We start from the raw sequence: 10,605 nt of genomic DNA, 5'->3' as shown, positions 1-10,605 counted from the left end.
GCCAACGTTCTGCTTGTGGGGATCTGGCAAACTGGGGACTCCCACCAGCTAGCCCCCAACACATCCCAGAAAGGAAGCCGGTTTACCTCCCGATTAAAATAGAACCATCTCCCCCAGCCTGGAGGGGGAAAGGTCATCACTGAGCAAGACATCACTTCAGCAGCCAGCAAAGAGCCATCACAGGAAACGAGAAAGACAGAGGGTCCCGTCTCCCAGCAGCTTGCCCTCCCCCCAACAGAACCCACCTCCAGCAGGGGCCACAGCGGGACACTTACGACTGGCAGGCAAAGGACATGCCGAAGATGGGGATGCAGCGGAAGACGCCCTCCCAGCGGATGTAACTGACCCGCCGCAGCCACTGCCCGCTGAAGAGGCCGTGCTTGAGAGAGGAGAGCACAATCTGCAGGGGAGCGGGGAGAGAGCACAGGGCGGGTCAGAACGCAGGCGGGACCAGCATCCCGCTGGGAGGGAGCAGGAGGAGAGCACAGCTCTTCCCACCCGCATCCCAGCCCTGCGACCCGGTGCCGCCAGCTGGAGGCAGGGAGACCGCGCATTTCTGAACTCCTGCCCCTGCCTCAGCGCACCCTGGCTCATCCTGCAGTTAGCAGGGCAGTTGATCTGGCAAGGGGGCAGCTTGGCACAGACGGGGGGAGACCACTGAGCGCACACGGTCCCAGTTTCCGTCAGTTACAGAGGGCGGTTTCCCGCACACGCAGGTCCCTCTCCATCCTGTACTGTGCCAGACACGGACATCTCCCAAAAGATGCCCACCAAGGACACGGCCATCTCAAGAGTAAAGAGGTGCTGCCACTGGGCTAGGCCTCGCTGGGAGAGCTGAGGAGCACTGGAGACCCTGGCTTCAGTGACCACCTGCCCTTGTCCAGGTGCAAACTCGCTCCAAACTCAGGTTCCGGCCACTCCAGAAGGGTCATTTCTGACCTCGCCAGGGAATGGGTAGGTCCCGGGGGCTTGGGTCCTGCAGCTTCTATGGGCAGGTCCCGGGCAGAGATGGAGGATGCACTGGGGCCTCTGGGAAGCTTCCTGTTCACAGATGACTTCTGGTCCACCGTGTTATTAATTCTCATTTAGAAAAACAATGGTTTGCCACCTTGTGTCACAACACTGGCACTGTGAGCCTTGGTCACAAACTCTACCTAAGACATCTTTGCACAAAGCTAGCGGACTTGGCGTTCCCTTCTCCTTGCGTGGATGACATGAAACCAGCCTCACAGCCACCCCGCCCTGAGCCCCAGCCTCTCCTGCCAGCCAACCACACCTGGGTCCACCCAGCCCTGTCTGCCCCATGGTGCCCAGTGGCCTCGAGATGAATGGCACTTCGTGGCATATCCTGCTCATTCCAGCACATTCCCAGAAGCAGTCACACCAGACCCGGGCACGGGCCTGCTGCCAGGAGCAGCACTGCAGACTCACCACGAACATGAACACGGTGTAGAAGAGGAGGGCCATGGCGCTGAAGGACTGGATGGAGGCCATCATGTTCCGCTGCAGGCTGAGTGGGAGCACGATGCACAGTGACACCGCGACCAGCAGGAACGTGCGGAAGGTGCCGCCCACCTGCGGGGAGCCGGGAGAGGCCTTGGCCACAGTCCGGGCCTGCTCGCCACACGGCTCTCTGCACTGCCAGGGAGCAGAGCACCTTGAGCTCAAAAGCCAATGGCATCCGGGTAAATGACGCCGGCGGGTCCGAGGCTGGCACGCTCGCCAGGAAGCCGCTCTCACAGCCGCCATGCTGTGCACCTTGGACACTGAGCATTTCCCTTCCCTGGAACCCAGTCCAGCCCAGGGTAAGACCAGCCAGAGCAGAGGACAGGAGCCCCATAACGCAGCAGGCAGCGCTGCAGCAACACAGCGGCTGCGGCTCAGAGTCAGCGGCCCTGGGTGGTGGGCGGGAAAGGTGCAGAGCGCTGTATGCACAGGGCAGGCCCGAAGCTCTACTGAGGTCAAGGCGAAGCACAGAAAATGGGAAGTCCAACAGGGAGACTCTCAGAAGAAGACAAGGGGGCCTGGCTCCCTGGACGCTTCTTGGAATGTTCTATGATGCGGAACAGATCTGGTACATTCCACTCCTGGAGAGAACACCTCTGCCTCGGCTGTGGCCTTTGAAAGCCTTTCTACACTGTCAGCACCCTAACTGCCACAATGCCCGCCCACCCAGCAAGGGGCTGTGCTCCCCAGCAGGGAGGGACAGGTGTGTCTCTCCCTGTCCATCAGGTGGCCTCTCTGTGGCGTGGCCTCTCTGTGGCAGGTGAAAAAGCACGGAGGAGGCCACACCAAGGTCCCCACAAGAAGTGCTGAGTCCACAGGCCCCAGCAGCAGAGGTTCTGGATCCACCCAGCAGCCTGGGTGACCACAGAGGCCAGGGATGCACAAGGGCCTGGCCACCTCTGCCCTCCAATGGGCAGCCTGGGCTGGCAGAGACTTGCTCTGCATGGTGCCTGGGTCTGAGGTTCCCCCACCCCACCCTCATCCACATAGTGTCAGACTCTGCCTGGCTGGCTTCCTCCCCCACACCTCTCACAGATGTGACCCCAGCAGAGCCCCCGCACTCCCCCAAGCCCCTGGACTGACAGCAGGCTCGACAGAAGCTTTTCCCGACCAGTGCCCTGGTCTCGGTCCCTGGCAGGATCCCACGGAGGGCCTCAGAAAAGCTGGCAGCATCTCAACAACAATCCAGAACCCTGAACACATCCTTACCTGAAACCCAAACAGCCGGGCAAAGAAGTTGGCCCCCAAATCACCGATGACGACGTAGAAGGCGACACAGGTGCCCAGCATCAGCCCAATCATGCTGCAGGGGAGAGGGGGCAGGAAATGCCATCAGGGCGAGCTGGCATAGCACCTGTGCTGCTGCCCAGGCCACCCCAAGGCTGGAATGAATGACAGATGTAATTTCAGACGCGCCACGGTTCACAGGGCATGGGCAGGTTCAGTGGCACTCGCTATGTCCCTTGGAATGCACACCGCCGAACGACACCCAACTTTTCTCGATGTGGTATTGTACTCATCCCTCCATGGAGGCTCTACACGTTCCTCAAGGTGTTACAAAGATGCCCCATGATGGGCTGGGCCCGGTGGCCTCATGCCCGTAATCTCAGCACTTTGGGAGGCCAAGGCAGGCAGGTCAGGAGTTCAAAACCATACTGGCCAACATGGCAAAGTCCCATCTCTACTAAAAATACAAAAATTAGCCAGGCGTGGTGTCAGGCACCTGTAATCCCAGCTACTTGGGAGGCTGAGGCATGAGAATCACTTGAACCTAGGAGGTTGCAGTGAACCAAGATCATGCCACTGCACTCCAGCCTGGGCAATAAGAGCAAAATGCCATCACCAAAAAAAAAAAAAAAAAGCCCTACGATATTAGTCAAGGGAAAAGAATAATCAACTGCTTTCGAAAAATAAAAAACTGCTTTTGAGTCTACAACTTCCTAACTTAGAAGCCTAGAAGTGCAATCTCCCAGCAATTTTTTGATCTCATAAATTTTTTCATCTCATGAAATTTTACTCCAAAGGAAGAAAAGTATGACACTTGCGATGGAACGCCACCTTTATGCAGCAGTGTTGGGGGCAGGGGCGGCGTAGGAACTCTGTTGAGAGAATAACTACAATGAGGGAGGTCTATTTTCCGTGTTCTTGGAGTTTTCCATATTTAAATTTTTCTTGCAACACTGAAAGGTACAATAAATTGGAATTTTGTGTATTTAGTGACTCTTCAGAAACTAAGTTATAGGTGAATCCGGGGGTGAAAGTCTCACTCCCGCTGGGAGGGTCCCCAGTGTCTGGGCAAGGGGGAGGGAGGAGCGCAGCAGGGCTGGGTTTACCTGGTCTCCACCAGCATCTTGCCCGCTTTTCCATAGGCGTGGAATGCTAGTGCAAAAGAAAAGAGAAGGAACACTCAATCCAACAGCGTGAGAAGCACATCCAGAAGAAAAGGCACTGGGCAACGCTGTCAAGGGCGATTTCACAGAAACCCACGGGTGCAGATCCTCCGGGCGTGGGGGGTACTTCAAACCCTGGCCCCCAGGCTATTTTTGGATCTACTGTCTGCAAATGAAATTACAAGAAACAAAGACAGAGTGAGAGAAGGACACAAGGGAGGTTCTTCTTCACTCAATCCGATTTTTTAAAAGACAGAGGGACAAGTCCCTGCAATGCACCGTCCTCCCCACCAGTGACCACTGGGGGCCCACTGGAAAGAGCACCCTACAGCCCGGCATGGCTGAACCCCATGGTGTTGCCAGAGCTTGCAGGTGCCCAGAGGGTTCGGTGCCAGCCCCAGGTGCCCAAGCACCACAGCCTGTACCAGAGAGACTATGAGGGAGGGCTTTCATTTTCACCCTTTCGATGTGATTTACGGAAAAAACAGAGCACCCTTTCAAGTGTGTGCCTCGGGAAGGGAGAGGACGAGAGCCCTGGGCTTATGGGGTCCACGTGGACAGCCAGGAGCCTTGCTGATGAGGAGTACACATCCCTGACGGGCATCCGACCACAAAAAGAGCCTCCCTGACAACGGGATTCTCTGCAGCAGATGAGAAACAGCGCTGACTCAGCAGGGTCCCCCTCAGGCCCTGAGCAGTGATCTGGTGACCCCCGTGCTTCCCCCACAGCCCAGCTGGATGAGGGCAAAGGGAAGTCCGCCTCTAATGCACACCCAGAGACGGGTGCATGTGGCAGGACAGCCCCACCCTGTCGGCAGCCCCAGCTTCCTGCCCCGGCTTTCCTCCCTCACACGGGCTGCGGGGCCTCTGACTAGCTTTGGAAAGCAGGAAACACACAGGCCAATTAGTATGAATGAGTCCAAAAAACACTCCTTGTTACTTTAAATTACTTAGGAATAAGCTCAGTGTGGCCAAACATCAGAGCCCGGGAGCAGCAGAGACCCCCACCCCGAGAGCCCACCTTGGCCCTTCCTGGACCTGCGGCTTGCCGAAGGAGCCTGGCACCCCTTGAGTTCATCCCACAACATGGACACCCAAGCAGGGCCCCAGAAGCAGACCTCAGGCTTCGGAGAACTTCAAACACTAAAAACTCCGGAAGTCCCCTCCGTAGCCCACAGCCCAGGCCCTGCTGTCACCAGAGAATGCCCTCCACACCCTCGGCGACCCCGCCCTCCAAACGTAGAGGTGCTCCTGGCCATCACGTGCCTTTTTATTCTCCAAAAGGAAGCTGAGTCTCTACAGCATATTGCCCAAGAAGGTTCCAGAATGTGCCTGCCGCTGGCAGGGAAAATGGAAGGCCGTCTAGGAAGTCAGGGCTACACTCCCTTCTGGTTCCCAGGACAATGTTCTGAGAGCCTGCCATGCTGAGACAGGGCCCCATGCGCCTTCTTTTCCCTACCTGGGCCAAACTCACACCCACCATTCCCAGTGTCAATCCCTCAGCAACTTCTCCTCCCCAGCTTCAAACACCAGGCCCAGTCAGTCCGACCCTACTCCTTCGCATCCTGCCTTGCCTGGCACAACGAAAGGGAGGAAGAAGCTGAAGCGCCCAGCAAGGCCCCGGGGACCCGGTCCTCCCCCGAGTGTGGACTCACAGTGCCGGCCAGCCCCTGCTAGGGTGGAGGCGTCTGTGAGCAGCGAGCTGAGGGCACGGCCTCCATGCAGGTGGCACCCTGGCCAGGCCCCACCAGATCCCCCCCAGAGCCAGCGCAGGAGCCACAGAAGCCTGAACCACTTGACGATGGGACATTTGCAGCACTCAGAGGCCACGTAGGGGCCACACAGTCGCTGCTGCTGGGGGAGGCAGCTTCTAGGCCAGACCACGCATGCCGGGGTCCAGGTCACAGCTCTCACAGGGTAGGGTCTGGGGCTCAGAACAGCTTCACCAGGGGCTACGACAGCTGAAGGGGGCTGAATGACTGATATGTCCGTGTATCTTCTGAAGAGGGAATTTAGAAAAGTCCACGTCCAAGGAAGACACACAGGGCAGGGAAGCCGCAGTGAGAGACTGCTGAAAACAACAAAGAAATATACCAGGAACAATAAAAAGCGACACCTCTCCAGGCTGGCCAAGTCCATCCTCCATGGCACCGGAGGAGAGCGGGGAGGGGTAGGTGATCGGCGGCCACCTCCCCGGGTGAACCACCCAAGGAACCATCACGCCACAAACCCACAGCTCCTCAAGACTGGGCTGGCCTCAGCTCCGGGAGTCTCTTCTTTCCCTCCCCAGGGACGCCTCTCCCAGCGCAGGTCTCCCCACTTCCCAGATGAGCCAGGGCAGATGACGGCTGACAGAGCAGCTGGGCCTAGGGGCGTCGGTCCGGAGCTCACAAGGTGGACCATTGCGTTTGGTGTCGAAGGCATAACCTGAGACGCGGGTGGTGTTCTAGACTCTTTTGTTTCTGGCAGGCGGAAATGGACTGCGGTCACCCCATGCAGTTCAAGCCGGGAAGCTCAGGTAGGAGCGCCAGGGAGCACAGAAGAGCATCTATCCAGCAGTTTCCTTCCAGTCTTTCACATGCAGCCAAACTGGTTTGACTCTTCAGGGACTTTCGATGAATGATCAGACAGCTGGATATCAGATCAGAAATGGGGGCCTCCGCAGCCGTGGGTCACCCATCTTCTTCAGGACATAGCCAAGTGCTGGAGTTGGGGTCTCTGCTACAGAAGCCCCATAGACCTCACTGAGGAGAAAAGGGCGCCCTGCAGGCCACGGCTCAGACCCAGGAAGGGCCCCAGGCACTTGGCCTCCTGGCTTCGGTAGGCATGTTTCATCCCAAGCTGAATTGGGCCATCTCACTGCGGATCAAACTGAACGCTGAACTTCACTTCCTCAAATGACGACAAGAAAAGACACTGCCAGCGCCATTTTCATCAGGAAGGGCAGAGAAGGAAAGGATCTCTCCGGTTCTGAGGGCAGAAACGAACGCAGGACTCTCTGTGGCAACGTGAAGGGGACCAGGAGGAAGTGGAGGCCAGGCTCCACATGCGGACCGTGCAGGTGCTGTTATTTTTTAGGCCCCCTGGACCCCTAAACACCATTCCTCTTACCCCCACCTCCTCACTCTGCTATGGGAGCTGTGAGCCCGGGGCCAGAATGACCTTCTGCAGGGAGGACCCAATGTCCCAGCCACATACCGGCTGGAGGGTCCAGAGCCTTCATCACAAGGCCAGGAATTTCCACCAGAACCCACAAGGCCACCTCCTGAGAACACGGATGCTGGAATTTCCACACCTACGCTGGATTCCCCCAGAACGGAATGTGGAGCCGAGAGGCGCCAAGCCTGCGGCGGGCAGGAGACAGCCGGACCAGACAGCCGGTGGGCAGACGGGAAGGTGAGGGATGGCGCCCTTGAAGACAAACGACGTAGAAAATGTTCCACAGTGAAGTGAAGCGGGAAGGGCAGCCTTCTCTCCTGGCTGAAACGGCCTCAAAGCAAGAAAGAACTAAAGCAAACAAAAGTGCAGCAACAGCATCAGGTGAAGGACAAAGGCCCTGGGAGAGGAGCCTGAGTCCCGGCCATGGCCTGGGCCTGGGGAGCCTCCTCCATGGGATTTTGAGTGGGGAGAACAGCCAGGCTCACAGCAGGCAGCTCCGGGCGAAGGCATCTGGTGTCCAGGAGAGACACAGAGCGAGCAGGTCTTCCCAGGACTGCAAGGACAGCTGCCTTGGCCTGAGTTTAGAAGAGGAAGCTCGCGTGGACCTGCAGGGGAGTGGGCAGGCGCACAGGGCGAAAGGGAGGCCTGGAGCCTCATATCCTTCTGTGTCACTCCAGTTTTGAAGCATGTGATCATGGGAACAGGTTTTTGGATTTTTTTTTTTTTTTTTTTTGAGACAGTCTCACTCTGTCACCCAGGCTGAAGTGCAGTGTATGATCTCAGCTCATTGCAACCTCCACCTCCAAGAGATTCTCCTGCCTCAGCCTCCTGAGTAGCTGGGATTACAGGTGCCTGCCACCACACCCAGCTAATTTTTGCATTTTTAGCAGAGATGGGGTTTCACCATGTTGTCCACGCTGGTCTCGAACTCCTGACCTCAAATGATCCACCTGCCTCAGCCTCCCAAAGTGCTGGTATTACAGGCATGAGCAACCACGCCCAGCACTTTTTTAAAAACTGCATTACTTTTTTTTAATTTTTAATTTTTTTTGAGACAGGGTCTCACTATTTCACCCAGGCTGGAGTACAATGGCATGATCACAGCTCACTGCCACCTCAGATTCTCAGGTTCAGGGGATCCTCCCACCTCAGCCTCCCAAATAGTTGGGAGGACAGGCACATGCAACCATGCCCGGCTAATTTTCCTGTAGCATCACATCTTAAAATAAGAGAAAAAAAATCCTGCTATTCAATGAACTCTTGAAGAATAAAGTAGAGAAATAAATAAATAAAAGGCATAAGGCCCCTGCCCCAGGTCCAGAGCCACCTAGTCAAGAGCGCGCTCACCCAAGCCGGCATAGGTCCTCCGCTTGCTCAGGCTGGCCGACTTCACCAGGAACATGCACGACCGGTGCGTCATCCAGGAGCAGAAAAGCAGAAGCAGCACCCCCAGGACGATGCCACACTAGAGGGTGGGCACAGGAACAGGTGTCGACAGCAGCAGGCGCTCCCCAGAGGTCCTCGCCCACACTCCCAGTCACGAGTACCCCTTTCCCCCAGGCCCCACTCCATCCCAGTCTCCTGCCTAGGGTGACCCTTCCTAGCACTGAAAGGGCCATTTCCTTGGTGTGCTGGCTGCACCTGCCCAGGGACTAAGAGCTGCTGTGAAGAGCCCCGGGCGCCTCTGAAGACTTCCTCCAGTCCTGAGACAGCTGGGTGCTGCCAGCTCATGCCCTGCTCTCTGCACACGCCCTACACGCACCATGTCTAGCCACTCGGCTCCACAGCTACGAGGAGCGAATGCGTTCTGGAAGGAAGAGATTCAAAATGCCATTTTCGCCGTTCTCATAAGTTAAATAGACACTTACCGTTGACCTGGCGATTAACTGCACCCCTACGTATTTACTTACCCAAGAGAAGTGAAAATGTGTTCATGCAAAAGCCTGTGTGCCGATGTTTACGGCAGGCCTATCCACAACGCAGAAATGGAAAAAACCACCCAAATGTCCTTTAACCAGCGAATGGATAACAACTGTGGTCCATTCCGTATGGGAACGTTAGTCAGCAGTAAAGAGGGGTGACTAGTGACACCCACAGTGACGTGGATGTGACTCGAACCCACCATGCTGAGTGGAAGAAGCGGGACTCTGAAGGCTACAAACTGTGTCCTTCTGTTTGCAGGATGCTCAGAAAAGGCAAACTTGTAGGCCAGGGAACAGGTCAGTGTTGCCAGGTGCCGGGGGTGCGGAGTGGCTGATGACAAAGGGACACGTGGGGGCCGTCGAGGGGATGGGGCTGTATGTTCTGTGTTTGACTGGGGTGGGTATACAGCAAGACTGTGGCCTGTACCCTAAAGAGACTGAATAAGCCAGGCTCATGCCTGGAAACCCAGCACTTTGGGAGGCCGAGGGAGGCAGATCACAAAGTCAGGAGCTTGAGGCCAGCCTGACCAACATGGTGAACCCTATCTCTACTAAAAATACAAAAATGAGCCTGGTGTGATGGTGTGTGCCTGTAATCCCAGCTACTTGGGAGGCTGAGGTAGGAGAATCACTTGAACCCAGGAGTCAGATGTTGCAGTGAGTGGAGATCACACCACTGCACTCCAGCCTGGCGACAGAGCAAGGCTTGGTCTCACAAAAAAAAACAAAAAACAACAACAACAAAAAAAAAAACAGAGTGAATCTTCCTGCCTTCCTGCATGTCCACTACCTCCATCAAGGTGACACTTAAAACACAAGGACCGCCACACTTGTGCAAGACGTCAGTCATGTGAACCTGGCTGGACCGTGGGGTGGGAGTGCACTCTGCATTTTCCGCTCTGTTCTGTAGACTTAAAACTGCCAAACGTATAAGTCTGGCTGGGCACAGTGGCTCACACCTGTAATCCCAACATTTTGGGAGGCTGAGGCAGGTGGATCATTTGAGGTCAGGAGTTCAAGGCCAGCCTGGTCAACATGGTGAGACCCCCATCTCTACTAAAAACACACACACAAAAATTAGCTGGGCATGGTGGTGGACACCTGTCATCCCCGCTACTTGGGAGGCTGAAGCAGGAGAATTGCTTGAACCCAGGAGGTGGAGGTTGCAGTGAGCCAAGATCACTCCACTGCACTCCAGCCTAGGCGATGGAGTAAGACTTCGTCTCAAAAAAAAAAAGTAAGTCTATTAATACAAAAACTCATGAGATATCACCGAATACTCATCAGAATGGCTCCAGCAGAAAAGACACGCACCACTGCACTCACACGGCTGCTCCAGAGCTGAGCACACACACCCTGAGGCCTGGCCACTCCACACAGGCACACACCTGGTAGAAACGCACCCCTTGCCAATGCCTGGCCAGCTCCTCAGGGCATCACAGAGGTCCCAACAAGAAACACCATAAATGCCTCACGGGGGATAAAGTACGTACACACACACACACACACACACACACACACACAGACACACACACACAGACACACACACACAGACACACACACACACACACACACACACAGACACACACACACACACACACACACACACACACACACACACACACACA

At 56.0% G+C, this 10,605-nt stretch overlaps 1 protein-coding gene across 8 annotated transcripts in view; it reads right to left on the bottom strand.

Annotated features, from left to right (window-relative positions):
- SLC38A10 (solute carrier family 38 member 10) overlaps window positions 1–10,605 on the bottom strand; it is a 44,961-nt gene that overhangs the window by 29,808 nt on the left and 4,548 nt on the right. For 5 of the 8 annotated variants that reach the window (XM_032241365.1, XM_032241370.1, XM_032241368.1 and 2 more), the window contains exons 2-6: window positions 8,403–8,520; window positions 3,840–3,885; window positions 2,716–2,809; window positions 1,432–1,575; window positions 276–400 (exon numbers count right to left, since the gene is read on the bottom strand). In XM_032241365.1, coding sequence (XP_032097256.1) covers window positions 276–400; window positions 1,432–1,575; window positions 2,716–2,809; window positions 3,840–3,885; window positions 8,403–8,520 — 527 coding nt within the window. Of the gene's footprint in view, window positions 1–275; window positions 401–1,431; window positions 1,576–2,715; window positions 2,810–3,839; window positions 3,886–8,402; window positions 8,521–10,605 lie in introns of those variants that run through there. The other 3 variants (XM_032241369.1, XM_032241371.1, XM_032241372.1) reach the window with 3 other exon arrangements.

The sequence above is a fragment of the Sapajus apella genome, unplaced genomic scaffold, assembly GCF_009761245.1.
Source record: "Sapajus apella isolate SASKATOON/1434 unplaced genomic scaffold, GSC_monkey_1.0 scaffold48, whole genome shotgun sequence".
NCBI lineage: Eukaryota > Metazoa > Chordata > Mammalia > Primates > Cebidae > Sapajus > Sapajus apella.
This window is presented reverse-complemented; position numbering and strand designations above follow the sequence as displayed.